The sequence below is a fragment of the Grus americana genome, chromosome 9, assembly GCF_028858705.1.
Source record: "Grus americana isolate bGruAme1 chromosome 9, bGruAme1.mat, whole genome shotgun sequence".
Lineage (NCBI taxonomy): Eukaryota > Metazoa > Chordata > Aves > Gruiformes > Gruidae > Grus > Grus americana.
Window position 1 is genome coordinate 16667692 of NC_072860.1, and position 17074 is coordinate 16684765.

At 42.0% G+C, this 17074-nt stretch overlaps 1 protein-coding gene across 15 annotated transcripts in view; it reads right to left on the bottom strand.

Moving 5' to 3' along the window:
* Positions 1–17074, bottom strand: part of LPP (LIM domain containing preferred translocation partner in lipoma) — a 344459-nt gene that overhangs the window by 45183 nt on the left and 282202 nt on the right. For all 15 annotated transcript variants that reach the window (XM_054834703.1, XM_054834699.1, XM_054834691.1 and 12 more), the window contains one exon: positions 11118–11287. In XM_054834703.1, coding sequence (XP_054690678.1) covers positions 11118–11287 — 170 coding nt within the window. The remainder of the gene's footprint in view (positions 1–11117; positions 11288–17074) is intronic.

The following is a 17074-nucleotide window of genomic DNA, read 5'->3' on the forward strand; positions in this document are numbered from 1 at the left end:
TCTAACACACAATTATGGACACAAGTACAGGCAAGGGAACAAAATGCTCCCCTACTCCCTCCAGAGAATGCAAAATGGAAGTGTCAAATGCCTCATGTGGAGTTATGCACTCATTTATTTTAAAGACAGAAAGGATTAAATACATCTACATAAAGGAAAGAAAAAGTGTTTAAACAACAATGAAAAAGATTTAGTGGTATTAATAAAGAACTCCCTTAAACCAGCATGTCACCATTAAAGTAATTAATAGGGCATGCAAGACACTTCAGCGGAAAGTGAGCAGGGCTCACATTAGAGCCTTTTAAGTTTTCACATGACCTCAAGACAGACTACGGCATTTCTGTGCAAAAGTACCCTCTAAAACAGAGATGGGGGCATTCAAGTCTATAAAAAAGTGATTTTAAAATTTAACTTATATGGGCTAAGTCTAAAATGCAAAGGTTAAGGGAATATTAGAAGGGCAATAATTCTATCTGATTAAACTTTTATCCAAAGTGACAATAAAATGTTCAAAATGAATTAAGGATTTTATTAACAGATGCAGAAGCTCTATAAAAGAGTTTGAAATCTAAGTAGCAGAGAGGAGAGGTTTTATGGGGTTTTTTGTCTGGATGGAGGTGATATTGCTATAAAACTTTAATCTTATTGCCATGCCACAGTGAAAGTAAACCTGTCGGAGGTAATAGAGCAAATCAGGACTGCTTTCTCTTCCTTCTCTGTGTTGCAAGGACCTCTTTTCAGCATGTAAGAACACGCACATGTTGCATTGATGTTATAGGTGTCAGACACACGTAGACAGGTTATGTGCTGGTGATTCACCCGGACTTATGCTGCTCGCAATAGTCCCAAGGTGCTAAGTACAGGCAAGTTATATGGACCACTCCAAATGAGTACTGAACAAAAATTGGTGCTAGGCCACCAGAGACTCTTCAGAACATTTCAGTCTTTCCAAAATAGAATTAACTATTTCAGGACGGTTTCAGATATTTTAGTTGTTTACTAGTACCTCTGTGTAACAAGAGGTTCACACCAATTTCTGAGCCCTTGAGCAAATGCATTTCACTACATTAGAGCGATTAAGTTTAAGCCAGTCAAATCTGTGTAACAGGATAAGATACAAGACTTTGGTGAAAATTATTACTAAAAGAAGGGCATATATTATTTCGAGTAGAGTTCAGCCCCATCAAGGCAGTTTAGGCTCAGTAGCATTTACCAGGCATGATTTAGGCCTGGTAAATCACTAATTTTTCCTTCTGCTTTGCCGCTGCTAAGTTTTGGCAACTTGGTTGCCTTGGTGATGGCTGCAGTGTCTGTGGCAGATGCACCGGAAGACATCCTGCGAAGTGGTTTGGCTTTTCCAGGAACTTTTGAGCATTTTTGGATGATGGCTGTAGGGCTGCAGTGGCCATTCCATCACCCTCCAACCCACCAACACCAGCAGTGAGCACAGCCCGGTCCCCAGCCTACTTCCGTCCCACACTGCATCCTCCACGCAAGGACCCAACCTTAGCCTCCCTCGCTCCCTGCAAAGGCCCATTGTGTGCTACAGCTGCCCCTACTCACTGCTGAGGACCAAGCCCAAAAGGCTGCTTCAGGGATGCCCTACCCTTCTTTTGCCCTACACTACCCATGAGAAAAGCACAGCTCCAAAGAGGAGCAACCGACTGCAAATTGCCAGGGAGACTAGGATGTCAAACAAATATTTTTCTTTTCACAACAGAACATAAATATTTGGCAGCACATTTAGTTTAAAAAGTCTAAAAGTTACTTAAATAGAGTGGAGAATGTTGCTATGATGTTCATTTGCTTCCTAAAATATGACCAGTCACAGATGGCTTGCTGTAGGAAATATTAAATAAATTTTTAAAAGTGTTGTCTGGCTTTAACACAGATTGCATTTACACAGATACCTCTGTTGGTGGAACGCCAAGATGGTGTATTGGTTCAAACATGTTCTTAAACAAAAAACTACATTGTCAGGAGCTAATGGAATATTCATACTTAAAATCTCAATCCCTGATAACATCTGAAAATTAATTTACATTTCAACACTGGGTTTTTTCCCCTCTCTTGCTATATTTCCCTTCACAAGCAAGGGAAAAAAATCCAAGTTTGGTCAGTAGCACCTTTTACATTTTGGGCACCATAAGCATTATTTGTTTAGATTTTCTGAGTAGTTTGAAAAAGATAGCGACATAAAGAGCATTAGGTAACACAAGAATCTGAAAACAACAGAAGGCCACTTAGTGTTAAAGAGTCAAACAGCAAGGATGTAAATGCAATAAGCCACAGCATTAACCTATCACATGTTAGCAGATTAACTTCAGCAACACAATAAAAACCAAAAGAATACAAAGATCTTTTCCAATCCCCAGCGTCTGCTGAGGCACATTCCTACGGTGCCTGAAGAAGCCTGTTGAATCCCTGATTTATACCTGAAACCAAAGGGTTACAAGGGTTCTTGGTTTGTCATGTCCCTCTCCCCCCCAGCTCCATTTTTGACAATAAAAAAACCTTTGGAAACATGGGCATATAGCATAAAGATTGCCACCAGTTTCTGATCGCCTGCACTTACCGCACTGCCTCAGAGAGCTGGCCAGTAAGTCTGCTTTGAGAGTTACCACACCAGGCTGCTGTGAAAAACCCATGTTGTGCTTCTACATCAAATATTTGTCAGGAAACAGCAGCCAGGGAAAAGCAGGGGCAACACTGTGCAGATCTCGTCACGCATTTTAAACTGTCCAGATGTGCCACCAACTCCACGCTTGCCATCACTGCCTCAACTCTTAACGGATGGTCCCAGATACAGGGACTGCAGGTCTTCCTGGCCACATTAACCAGTGTGCTCTCTGCTCCTGTGAAAGCTGCTACCCACCAGCGCACAGTAATCTCTTGTCCCCAACAAACACTACAGCACCAGAGTCAAGCTATAATCTGGTCTTCCTTCTGCCCAGAATACCCCAGTGGATGATTTACCTCTACTGTCAATATTGTGCTTGGCCCACAGCTTTATAATCAATGCAGCTGAGAAAAAAAACCATACTTGCAATTTGCTTTGACCCTCCATGAGCACCACTCACCATACTCTTAGAATCAATAAACTTTTTCTCCTGTCATCATTCATGCTTGTCGTGCTTTCCCTAAACTGGCGTGATTTTGTTTTTTTCTAACCAGAAATCTACGAAGCCCACTGGGGTTTGTGCGCGTGTGTGATGGCAAGTTAAACCGTTGCCTCTACTGCAAACATTGCACACAGACAAACTGATGTCCTGGAGTGAAGAAACAGAGGCAGGACGCTAGAGGGAGGATCGACTCACAGACTGAGCTTTTGCCAGAGCAAATTCCTTGGAGTGTGGCTTCACCAAGGAGACAGCAGAAGTGGCACGCTGCAAAAGCCTGCTCACCTCCCTGGCACTCAGGCTTGCAAATCGCTGTCTGGACCAAAGTAAGAAGGCATCTGGAATCAGAGAGCGAGTGAGACAAGACTTTCTGTTCTCTGCAAGGCTGCTAAGGGGAAATCATACCTGCTAAAGCCAAACACACCCCTCCCAGGACAGATTCAGCTCTGTTACTGACAGGTTATCACAGCCTGGCTGCAAGGCCTATGCTTTACCAGCAGCCCTGCTAAGCGTGGGCTCAGCAGTGCAAATTAATCAAAAGAGTTTGCCTAAAATATTAACCCTGTGTTTACTTTAATGAGTTCCAATTTATCATCTCTGGACAATATGCAGCACTGACATCACTGCATTAGGACGGACAGAGCAAACTCAATAATACAAGGATCTGATGGAAATGCACACCTAAATTACAGGCCCTATTTCAAATAAATCACAGCCTTTCCAAAATACTTGGCTTCAGTAGTTTCAATTGACAAATAACTATGCAGGGTTACAAGCAAGCAGTAAGGGAAATCTCAACACACAGCTTGAAGTCATTGCTAAATGACTTCACCATCCCTTCTGCTGTAGTACGATCCACAAGCTCATCTATAGCCAGGAGCCATAAAGTCCACTGGTTGTGCAGAAAGGGAGATTATTTTCTTCCTAAGAATATACAGTTGGTCAGTGGAATTCACCCCATGAGGTGAGAAATTCACTGGAAATTCACTGAATGGCAGCAGCTGGTGCTTCACAATATCATTATATCTCAGTTACACTAAGAACTCCCTCCACAAAGTTTCCCACTGTATAGTTTTTCTAGATGATACATGTCAAATCAATGTTTAGTTCATATAATCAAATATTGAAATGCCTCTAATTAGAAAAATGCAAGGCAGAGACAAGAAGACAATTCAAGTTATTATGGCTGCCAACATGCACAGGAAGAAAGATCTGGGTTCTACCAAGCCATCACAAGTCTCAAACAAGCCCAGGTGTGGCCTTTACATAAGAACACATTCTTAAAGATGGACCACGGGAAATGATCCACCCATCCCTACCAAAACTTCAACCTACCAAGACCTGACTGAACTTCATGACCAATCTTCCAACACAGTTCTATCTATTAAGATACTGTCAAGCTCTATGGTGACTTTCCCAAAAATATTCCCCTCATAACACTGGTATCATTGGTACCATCGAGTTCCTTCACCTCTACAATCCATAGCTGGTCTTCCTCTAAAGCAACACTCTGCTCAGCTCTCTGGAAAGTCCATTATTCTAAGGTGCGGTCTGATCCTCTCCCTCTCTACTTCTATGTCAATCAGCTGCCTTCACAACAGTCAACAACATGAAGGCAAACAGCAAATGTAGGTAGAAAATAGGGTGCACTACACCTTCAATCCCATCAAGTGATTTGGGCCAGTTAGCCCAGCACATCTTGATGCACTGAGAAAAGAATAATTTCATCCTCTTTAAGCCACCCTCAGCAGACAAGAGCGTGGTCTCATTCAGAGAATCCTTGACCAAGGTGAGCCCAGTGCAATTCTTAGAAGACATGAGAGCGTGAGCACTCCAAGTGCACTAGGAATTTTTCCTCCTACAGCCTTGGTTTGTAGATTTCTTGTCCTGTCCTTGTTGGACAGTGAGATCAATTGGCCCTGTGCTCTTTGATATGATCCTCTGAGTCTCCACAGATGAGTTCCTATTAGCATACTTCACCATCTCATGGTATGCTTTCTCCCCTTTCTTTATAATTCCAGTTTAGAAAGGAGGTTATCAACCCCTGCCCCCTCACAAAGGAATCTTTTCCTCCTGCCTAGTGACAAAATAAGAGGCATGACCCAACCCCTAGAACAGCTGGTAGGCCACTGAAAAAACAGATGCAGGCTCCAGGTCAGCTAAGTTCAGCATCCATCCCAATTTTGACAAAAGCTGCTTGACATATTCTCTCACACACATATTTTTGTACCTCCTAGACTTGGACTCCTGGAAGCTCCAGGTGTAGCTTATGCAATAGCACCCCATCCTCCTCTATTTTATGCCCTGATTGCAAAAGACCATTTATCAAAGTAGTAGTGCTGAGCTTATGGCCACCACTCCTCCCGCAGCTTCCATCTGTACGTTTTATATCAACTGTTGCTGGGTGGTATTAATAGAAAGGGCTGTTACATTTTAAGGAATTTATTAATTTTTCAGTTTTATAAATGATCAGGTTACCAGGAATGTCAGTCTTCCCTTGCCATGATTTTTTCCCACAGAAAATACCAATGGGGCCTAGACTAGCAAAATTATCAAAGCTAATAATCGATAGGATTAAAACGTGTCTGTAAGCAAACCAAGACTCTGGACCCATTTCATGTCTGCTGTGCTCATGGACCCCTTCCACTGAGGGTAAGAAATATCCAGGGCAGGAGCCTGCTGCTGCCTGGTGCAGCTGAGCCGCATCTCTGCTACAGCAGCAGAGACTTAATGCTTTTAGATCCACAGGTCACAGGTTCAGCTCCCTGCTGCCGATGACTCACGCAGGAGCGCCAAACTAAAACTAGCAACACCAGCTTTTTTCTAGGAGAGGATTGAAGAAGAGCATTGATCTCAATGAAATATTTTGAGGGCAGAAAAATTCCACCACGTAAAGAGTGCGTGACTTCTCTTTAGTTTATTTTATATTTTTGTTCCAGTTGTCATTTTGAATTCAAACTCTTTGGAAAGCAGGCATAATAGTCTTAATGATCCCATTGAGCAGTTTAAATTCAAATTGTGGAGCACTCGCAATACCATGCTGGCAGCACTTTCCATAAATTACTCTCAAATTCAATACATTGCTTGACAAAAACAAGAATAAAGGACTTCTTACTTTAAAAAGAAGAAAACTTGTATCATAAAAAAATCTTTAAATTATAGTTTCTCTTTTCTGGTCCAATTTAAATTGTTACATGGTTGCTAAATTAGTGCTGTAATCTCTGCTTACAAATTGCAGAATTATTTTTAAAAATAGATGTAATTTTACTGCAGGGATCAACCTTACACTTTAAATCATATGTGCTGGAGGTAGCTGCTCTTGCACAGCTTTCAAATAGCCACACTCACGTGCGCACACGGGGTGAGGTTTACAATACCAGCCGCCCTGAAGCTGGTAGCAGTTTTCCCAGAGATTTCAATGAGCGCAAATTGAGTTAACACTGACACTTCAGAACGATTAGCAAATTTAAACTTTCCCAGGATGCTCCGTGGCACCAGTGGCTCTAGTTGCACCATTTCCTAGAACATCAGCATTTCTCTCATGTTCTGGTCTGAACGATCTTCTACTGAACTACAGCCTCTGATATGCCTGAAAGTTTGAAGCTAGTAAGGAAAACCTTGAAGATATGGGGGGTGGGGTTGCTCACAAAACAAATAATTGGGGAAAAAAGTGGACCATTACAATCCTTAGTTTAAACCTGGGGAACAGCAGTGATCAGAGCATGACTTCCACACACAATTCTTCCCCCTTCAAGCACTTCCACAGCTTTAGCACCTCACCCTGCAAAATCCTACCTTTGGGGTAGGGCTTAAGGTCATGTCCTTAATATCTCACAGCAGAAGCAGGAAATCTCGATCCCTGGGTCTCCATAGAGCACTGCAGAGCATACCCACCATCTTCCCCCATTCTAGCTAGACAGACATGAGAAGTTTCTTTCCTCTTCTTCAGTCACTCATCATTTCTAGCCCCACCACTTCTCTGAACTCTCTTTCATCAGACCATGGCTATTTCTGCTTTGCTTGGTTAGTTCTGCTTTCTTGTCCCCTTCCCCATTGCATCCCCAGTAGTGGGTCACATTGGCTTGGACATGACAGAAGAAACCCTCAGAGGCCAGGAGCACCTGCAAGATCTTGCTGCTTTCTGTGCTCTCTGCAGGTGCTCAGCACCTCTCAGCCCTCAGCCTCAGAGACTTTATCTCCAACTGCCAACCATCAAACTGCCAGGAGAGGGGATAAAGAATGGAGGAAAACTTCCACATCCCAGAGAAAGTCATCAGGACATCAAAGAACATCCCATTCACAAAACAGCAGCATCGCTCTTGCCAGACCAGTGTGTCTGGTTAACCTTGTGTTCAGTCCTTATGATAATACAGTATTTGGAAAGCAGACAGCTGGCACTGCTCTAACATCTTGCTCTTCAATCTTTTATAACAATGGTTCCACTGATACTACCCTTAACCTCTTCTCTGCACTGAGCCCAGTGCTAAAATCTCTTCAACTACTTAGAGGAAGCAAACCAAATGTTTTTTGTCAGTAATTTGCCCTGTAAGGGAGGGGAAAAGTATACCGATAACATACTGCAGACACAGCATTCATCACGTGTACAGCAGTACTCTGGTTACACTGGAAACCCTATCGTGAAGTTTCAGATGTTACTTGACTGTCCTAATTACTAGGAGACATCTGTCTCCTATTAACACTTTATTTTTTACAGTTACTTTTAGTGCAGCAATAGTGTCTTAATGGAGAAGACTGGTACTCTTTTAGAAATAACATTAATAATGAAAGAATCCTTGGATGCAGAGCAAAACCAGCAAACACATTGGCAACAGAAATCATTGCATTCATAAGATGTAACAGGAAACGATAGTGACTGGCTTTTGGATGGGAAGATTTTTGTGTGAAAAATTAACTCCGGTACTCAAATTCTCATTAGGAAAAATATTTTCTAAACAGGTGACTGATCTCCTTACATGTTAATTCAGACTTTTGGGGAATTTCATCTTAACTGGGTCACTGATAAATAAAATCAGAAACAAAAACAAAAAACCCCAACCCTTCCACAGGCTATTTAAGCTTGGTATTGACTAACTAGTAATTAAATACAGCTCTTCACAGTAATCTTAATTATGGCTTCATTCCACCACAACTAAGAAGAGTCACATAATAAACTGAGATTAGCTAATTCTAACTGTTGAAAAACGTGTATTTTTATTTTTGCGCATAGTTTTTATGCGTGTATGGCCACAAGTCACGTAAGGGAATTGCTAAAAAAAATAATCAAAGAATTCATGAATTTATATATTGCAACCAGGCAAATATTGTAGTTCATCTTCTTTGATATAAATGAAGCAGCTTGGCCTAATGGCTTCCATAATAGGTCAAGAGTTTTGGACTTGGGGAAATGGGGATGTGTGCTAGAAATCAGTGTGAATTAGGTAGACCAGTAAATAAGCTTCATTGAATTACTTGGATTTATACCAGCTGAGAATCCTGGTTTCTCAGCTGGCCACAGCCATGGTTTAGCTGTGCAATCTTGGGCTAGTCACACAGGCTCCACCTTTCACAGGAATTCAGGTCCACAGGAATCTGAGTCTGGGATCTTCAGTCCCATTGATTTCCTACAGAACTAGGGCTCCAAGTGTCCAAGTTATTTTCTGATAATGGGACTTGGGGAACCTCCAAAAAACCCCAGAGGCCACAATTCACCAAATCCTTAAGCACAGACTAGATTTTAGGCAGGTCATTAACTCTCATTGACCTAAGTATGACTGCATCACACATCTGAAGGCAGAAGCATTCAGACTGTGCCTCAGCAATTTAAGGGCCCCCAATCCATTTGCAAGAATAACTTGCAAACCTAGGTCAGGCCCTCAGTGCACTTAGGACTCATCATCCTACTGAAGCCAACACAGACCTCATTTCATTGAAAAAAAAAAAAAAATCAATGAGACATGTGCTCTATGACACAAATTCCTCAGGCCTAAAGCCAATACCACGGCAGGTGCCTAGATCCCTTGTAGATCTGGCTTTTGGCACAGCAGAGTCCTGAGCTTTCTGAAGGGTATTGAGACCTAAGACTCCCAACACTTGTTTCTTCCATATTTAAGAGTTTAATGTGCGCTTGGATTTTTTTTTCCCCTTTCTTTGCTGCATCAGATTGCCAGATTCCTGCTTTCCATTTCCCACCCGTGGTACCAGCTGTCCAGCTACACGTACGTAGCCCCATCAGCATCACCATCCTTTCCCTGCATGTATGGCAGCAGATGGATCCAGACATGCTTTGGGTTAAGTCCATAATCAGGTTTTTGTGGACTGCATGGATAAACATTTAAAGGCTCCTTCTGGTTATATAAAAGAAAGCTATTAAACATTTACTCTTTCCTCGGTGCTCAGAGCTGCAAAGCCGTATCACAGAACATACAAGTGCAGATGCAACCAGGCAATTATCATTCCTTTATCCCTTAAATAGATAGAAGATAAATTTGAAAGAAAACGAGGAACAGAATCCTTCTCCCTTTCCTTTTTTATCCTTTTATCTCCCAATGCAGGAAGTTTACTGAACCCTTGCCAACAATTCACTCAGGCTAATGAAGTGTATAAGTAATGGGATTAAATAATCTTAAACCATTACTACAGTGGCTAATGCAGATGTTTTCCCAAACCAAAGCAGATGAGTGGTGAAGAATGCGTGCTTGATTTAAAAAAAAGAGGAAAAGAAAGTATCAATCTGCAAGCATATGAAGTCAATTCAAGCCTGAAGTCAATGAAATGTTTAATTCTAGTTACATAAAGTTGCTCCAATCATATTACAAATGCACCTTCCTGAAGTCTGCAGTGCTTTGCACATGGTCAAACTTGCCACAAAATTAACCTTAAATTTTTTATGGTGCAATCATTCTAGCGCAAACAAAAATGGAAATGCTTTAAAAGCTATATATTCCATCAAAAGATCATTTAGTTTTTAAAAGCCAATTAACAAGACCCACCTATCACTGCCATTGTAAACAAGACAGAATCCTCCCTTTTCATGTTCAATGTTTCAGCAATAACCCCACCACGAATGCTCTGCAGAAACAGCAGAAATAATGGGATATTGGTGGCATTTTCAGAAATACATACTATTGCTTTAATTATTATTGGAATACCAGAAATGGCAAGAAAAGCATCGATTTTTACTTTCAGAAGTGCAAATCCAATTCTGGAGGGGTCTTGGGTCCAGTGTTTATAAAAAGAACTCTGAATTGGAGATAGAAAGACCTATCAATGCTTTAAGAACGTTCTTGTGCTTTTCTTATTCTAAATTACAAGGATTATCCCTATATACTGTACACTAAGGTCACAGCAAGGTAAGGCCTCAGGCACGTTATGTGATGTTTCTTTAATTTGTAACTGGTTCCAACTAGCTCTTATGGGAGCCTCTTAAAGGGTGCAGCTGCTCAGAGCAACTGTTGTTTGCTTTAAGGGCTTGCTGGAGGCATGAAATCAAATTTTAGGCTAAGGTAAGCTTCAAAAGATATCCAAAGACCTTTAGTTCAGTAGAAGAACTTCCATCAATATTGTCAAGCAATGCAAAGGTCTTGATTTTAGAAGTTTCAGTGCTATCTTGTATCCCACCTCCTTAATCATAGCAGGCACCACAATCTATAAGGTTTTTGGTATCGGGTTTCTTAACACAGAAAGCTTCTGAGAATAACACTAGCTCTTAACAAGTGCTGCATAGTCTGCTCCTTACAGAGCTGAAGTAATCATAAAAAACACTTCTTTCCCCTGTTTTGGCCACTTCCTTTCAGAGATAGGTTAGACCAGGAAACAAAGTTAAACCAGGAAGCTGAAAATATCTAAGCTCTTCTGAAGACCATAGAAAAACCAGTGCCCACAGTACTGCCATGGGATCATCAGGATTTAACTGTAAGACAACTGCACAGCAATAGAAGAAATCAATGTTTCCAGTGTCTGTGTATTAAAAGCAGAGTGCAAACAAGCACAGGTACTTACAATATAGCAGGGTTCACAGTAGGCTTTCTTCTCCACTGCGTAGAAAGGCTGTCCCCTCAGCTTGTTGTTGCACATCATGCAGGTGAAGCACTCCACATGGAAGACCTGGTCCATAGCTGTGCAGCCAGTGCCTTCCCCAACAACATTCTCCCCACAGCGGGCACAGCGGCCTGTGACCAAAGGGAAAGGACACAAGTCAAAGCAGGCTCCTGGTCTCAACTGCAGAGAAGGTCCTTCCACACACCCATGCTGCACAGTGGGTAAGGGGGAAACAGCAGCTCAGTCAACAGAAGAGCAATTTGTGCCACTGCTGGCAAAACCCCAGTGCCACTGGAAGGCACTCTGGTCCTGGCCCACATGAAAAGACGGAGAGAGGCTTGAAACTGGCTCCCAAGACTGCACCGATACCACTGCCGCTGCTTGCCAGTAATCATTGTAAGGAATCTAGGCCCCAGATGCAAACCATTCAGCTATCATCTAACCCAGCTATATAGTCATCCTCAGCTCCTCAGTTAGATGGGATAAACCTGTGCCTAAAGCTTTGCCTCCACATGAAAGGATTTTGTGGTAGGCTGCCTCATAAAGCTGCCTGGTGGCAGCACAATTGTTACCATTTAAACAGTAGATTTTGCTTGTACAGCTTAAACCAATTCCCCCAATGGAGACAATTACACTGGCAAAAGGATTTCACTTTTTATGCTTTTGCCAGTATAGCAGTATCAATTCTTGCACTCTTGCTAACGTGCTGATGCTGAGCTAGTTGATATTTTACATAAAAAGTTGTAGCTAAAGACTGAGTGATTACAAAGAGTGCAACATCATCTTTTACATGGAAAAAATACTTTTTTTCTGTTTGAAGATTAATATGGATTAAGATATTGTATCTATTTAAAGCACAGAAACTATTCCTTAAGAAACTGATGTATGGATACTTTATTCTTACCATCCTTCAAGAAAGGTGTATCAGACACCGCTAGTAAGAACTCTAAGTAAAGACAAGCCCTAAGAGCTCTGTCGGTTTCTGAAAAAGTTCCCTAATGCCACATACAAATACATATCACACAAAAAATCTGCACGCACACGTACAAAAGGCTTGCTGCCTTGTTCAGATTGTTGATGAAATGTTATGTGGCAGATACAGATTTAAAGTGAAGACAGGATTTCAGAGAAAGAGGGTTTCTTAGATCATGGGAAAGACATTTTCCTTGGGAAGACTGTGGTGCAGAGATGAAGGAAGAGGGTGGGTAGAAGGCACACCTTTGCAATTTTCCTCTGCCATTCATCTGAGTTCTAGAAAAATGAGACGGCCCACGCAGGTCTGATGTCCTTACCCAGAAATCAGTGTTGAAAATAATTCACGCACAGAGTCATGAAAGGTATTTAGAACAACCACCCTAGGCAGGAGAGCAGCCCCACCGAAGGCAATAGAGCAACTATGGTCTGGGGCTTTGTCCCACTCAAAATGGTATTCTCCAGTTTGAGAATAACTGTCACGTCCCCAGTCTTGGGACCCTTCGCTTCTCCTTCAAGGCTCTATGGGTGGAGTGGTGTGGTCGCTGAGGGTGGGAAGGAGGGGAAGGGAAGCGAGAGCTGAGGTGTAAGCAGGAATGCAGATTGAGTTCAAAATAGAATTACTCATAAATGAGTATACAAATAGTATGTCCCTAATAATAATTAAATAATCCAGCAACAATATGATGTTCACTCATACCATGCTCTGTGTTTACTGGCCTTTTCAACCAAATATCGCAAAACTTCCTGCAAAACTTGGACATGCCTTGTCATTTCAAAACCAGGGCTGCCGTCCTTGTGCAGTGCAACATCAATGTCCCCACACTCACGACTTCTTCCCTGCCTGTCCCAGACTCCAATAGGCTACTTCCAGGGAACAAAGCATGTAAGCTACTTTTGGATCCCTCAGGATGCAGCAGGATGATATATATACGCATTTGAGAGATATTAGGAAAGCTTGGAAAAGAACCCAGATCATTCTTATTTGCTACAACAGCATAACCGTAGTTGGCATTACACAGGACAGAGAGTTCCTGACTCAAACAGCTCCCAGTCTGAGCAATGTGGAGAGAGAAGTCACCAGATAAATTCAGACAAGCCTGGAAACCCCCCAAAAAGGAATTAATAATGTTGTTTTTATACTTCACTTTCTTTAGCAAGTTATTAGCATTTTGATTGACAGTGTTGTGCTTTAATCACTCCACTGTAACGCTTCTTGTGAGGACTCCTTTTTTACGAGCAGAGATGGAATGCAAGGTTCCCAGCATGGTGGTGAGGCTACAGAGCTTGGGGGAAGAATGGAAAAAACCATGAAGACTAGGAAGAATTAAAAAAAGAAATCTCACTGGAGAGAATCACGGGAGCAGTACTGCTCTGGGAAGGAGGCAGAAGAAACCTATTGCATACACCACAGGAGTTGTACGTACAACAGGAGACCACTGCTTGGTCCTGTGTACAGACAAGACCGAGCGTGCTCCGGGGCCTTCTCCAAACTGCTCGTGTAGCTGGGCAGTAATACGAAGAGATGTCTGGGGAGCAGTTAATATCTCTATATATAAAACATGAAATTGAAAGCCATTAGTGTATTACTTTACACAGTGTTTTTCCAGAGGGAATATTCCGCTGAAGAATTTATTTTCCCTGGTGTGCCATTCTGTGATCATCCGGTATTATTTTTATGAGGCATTTGGACACGGAATAATGTAGTGTCTATGCAAACACTTCTCAGCTTTCTTTGTTAACATCTGAGTAGAACATGTGGGAATCTTTTCCTCCCCTCCTCCTCTTCTCACATTTATAACTTAGCCAGCTTTTGTATACTTCAACATTTATCTTCCTCTTTGACCACAGCATCTCTCCAGTTGCTGGAGAAGCTGTCTATATGTAGACCATACTTCTGGATGTACTTCTTGTGTCAGGAGACCTGGGGCTGTTTCCTAACTCAAATACATACTCTTGGACTCTCTGACAAATCACTTGGTGTCTTTCTACCTCCATCCTCTCTTTGAATAAAGGGCATAAAGACATCTTCTCTGCCTCCCAAAGGTGCCCTGAGGCTACATTCCTGCACGGCTCTGAGGCATTCCCCAACTACGCTGCTGGTGGCCAGGTACAAACCAAAGAGCAGCACAACAGAAGTCTTGGCCAACTTCTCCCCTTGAAGTTGGTATTTCCTTAGGCTTTCCTTCCTCTTTCTGGGTTTTTCCACTGAAGATTCCCATTCAGGCAGTGACAGACTTAACCCGTCTACATTTATGAGAAGTCCAGCTTCTGCTATTATGTACACAGACAGAAATTCTCCCATAAACTCTCGCACAGGAAAGCTTAAAGAAAGCTTCCTTTTTCATAAGTTTATATGCAAATTGTAACACTGTGGCCTGGAACAAACTATGTTTTTCATGAGACATGGCCACTCCAGTAAGAATCAAAACACGAGCTCTGTGCCTAGCAACACCCCCAACTGACTCACTCACCCGAAGGGTAAAAGCAAGTAAGCCAAAATATTCAAATTTGGGAGCTTACAGTTAGGTGGCTGGATCCATGCAAAGGCATGTGGGCAAATACACAACCGATCTAGCTTGCAGTGATGCAGCTGTTAGAGACTGCACCTTCTGCAGACCTCGGTCCAATCTGGGAACTCACAAGACTTCTGTAAAAGCTGGTCACTTCTCTCAACTCCTGTGCCTTGCTCAAATTTGGTTGAAAATGGCTATTAATTTCAAGTGGTGTTGGTGAGGGAGGAACTGACAAGCAGACAGGCACATGCACACAAGCAGTGTGATTGCACAAGCCTCATTTCCTTAGAAAACCAGAAAAACCCCACTAAAAACTATGTATCTATCATTATGTCTGATAAAAACAAAACAAAGGTCTGCTTTTCCTGTGTGCCAATTACCAACGGCGAAGGTATTTGTGGTTGGACTCACCACAATTAAGTGCCCACACATGTTCTCCATTTTAATATTTTCACACTGGTTGAAATAACCCTGTCTGTTGTGTGCAGAATACCCATGAGTGAATACAGAACAAGTTACACTGCTTATTGGGAAAGAAGTAGCAAAGGCAAAGCTTGCAAGACTCAGGAACAAACAGATTGCACAAAAAAGATTACACAAATAATCTAAGAGAAAAATAGCAGGCAGCGTATTACAGTAGAAACATAGAACAACGTGACCCATTTGCTTCCCACAGAGAGAAACAGCACTTAAAAGGCAGCTTAAAGACAAAGGACAAAATTAGTACTAAACTGCACGAAGATGAAACTATGTCATTTCAACATTCTTCTTTTGCCCCTTTGGCCCTTTTCACGTCCTTTTTCAAGATCATTTCAGCAAAACTAGAAGGCGATACATTGGCAGCAAGCCTAGGAGGCTGGAGTCCTCTACTTTTGCATGAAAGAGGTTCATAACCTTGGCCGTGACCTTCCTTCAGCCTAGCCTGGCTGCCACATGTTGGTCTTACCTTGGGGGGACATACAGAGGTGCCCGCAGAGGCTTCCCTGCTGAAACTGCTGGAATTGCCATCATTACTGAGTGGCTCAAAGGGAAACACTTCAGCAGCTGAAAGGAAACATCAGCTACTATACTTTATTCTCAAACCTCCTTATTTACTGTCTTCTGCTATATAAAAAAATTGAAATATTTCAAATCTGAAGGAAGAGGGGGAAGGGAGGAGAGGAGCTCATATTGCACATGATGCCATGATCTAACTTCTCGTTGTTTTATTACTATTATTACATGGTTTTTGCTTATACTACCACAGATCCTGGCTGATCAGATTTTAGAACAGCCCTGTTGTGCCGGGTATTGGACAAACACAGAATTCAAAGAAGGGCCAGACTGCAGGAGCTTACAACCTAATACAAGCAATAACAATTGGGTATAGATAGGAAATACAAAGAAGCAATCAGACAAAACCGAACAGCAAGGAAAATTGTGGTCTCAGCGCTCTAAATGTTTTACTGTTGACAAGGAGTCTGTAGACAGCTCAGCAAAGGAAAAGGTTAAGGAAGAATTTCAAAGAGGATCCGGAGGGAGTTTGAGGGAAGTTTAATGGGATGCTTCTGAGGAAAGGACAAAAACAGCACAAAAGGTAACGTAACTGCTTGAAGATTGAACATAGACGTATGCAGATGGGAAGGATGAGTTGATATATCACTGGAGAATACTAGAAGAAAAAAGGGTGGGAATAGGTCATTACAGGCCATGCAAGTAAAGACAAGAAGCTTCTGTTTGATATGATGCAGAACTGAAACCAGAGGAGAGATTAAGAGACGGGAATGATTTGGTCTAAGTTACAAGCTAGAGAGTGATTTCTGCAGCTGCATTCTAGTTGAGCATGAACAGTGAGAAATTGCATTTTTAGCAAAGGATGTTGCAGAGATTCAAGGTCACTGGAGCTTGGATGCAGGTTTTATCTGTGAAGATGAATAGGAAAGGCCATAATCTGAGCTGTAACTCAGCAAGATTCTTAAGATTTGGCCAGAGTCTGGGTGTGATCTGGAGATGAGGAATTAGATACAGGGTGTCCAACCTTATCTGGGACATGAGTCACTTTTAAATGTCAGATTAAGAATGTGAGCTAATCAGACAAACATCCACCACTGAAGACGGATGATGGAATAGGTACATGCCATACTAATGTTTATGGCATAATATTCCGATAGCAATCACACTGGAGTCAAATACAGAGGTAATGTAACTCCATCCAGCTAGCTCGAGATGCTCCTGTTTGTACATCCAAGGACTGCATTAGCCTTTTTTTAGGCTACAGCATTCTTTGTCCGTCATACCTACTTAGACACTAAGCCGTCAGGAGCACCGACCGTCTCTTGCTATGTGATGTACCGTGCCTAACACACACAATTCAGGCAATAACTAGAGATACCAAGAGCAAAGAAAGCAGAGAGAAAACACGCAAACCTCTCTACAAAAGGTTTAAATTCA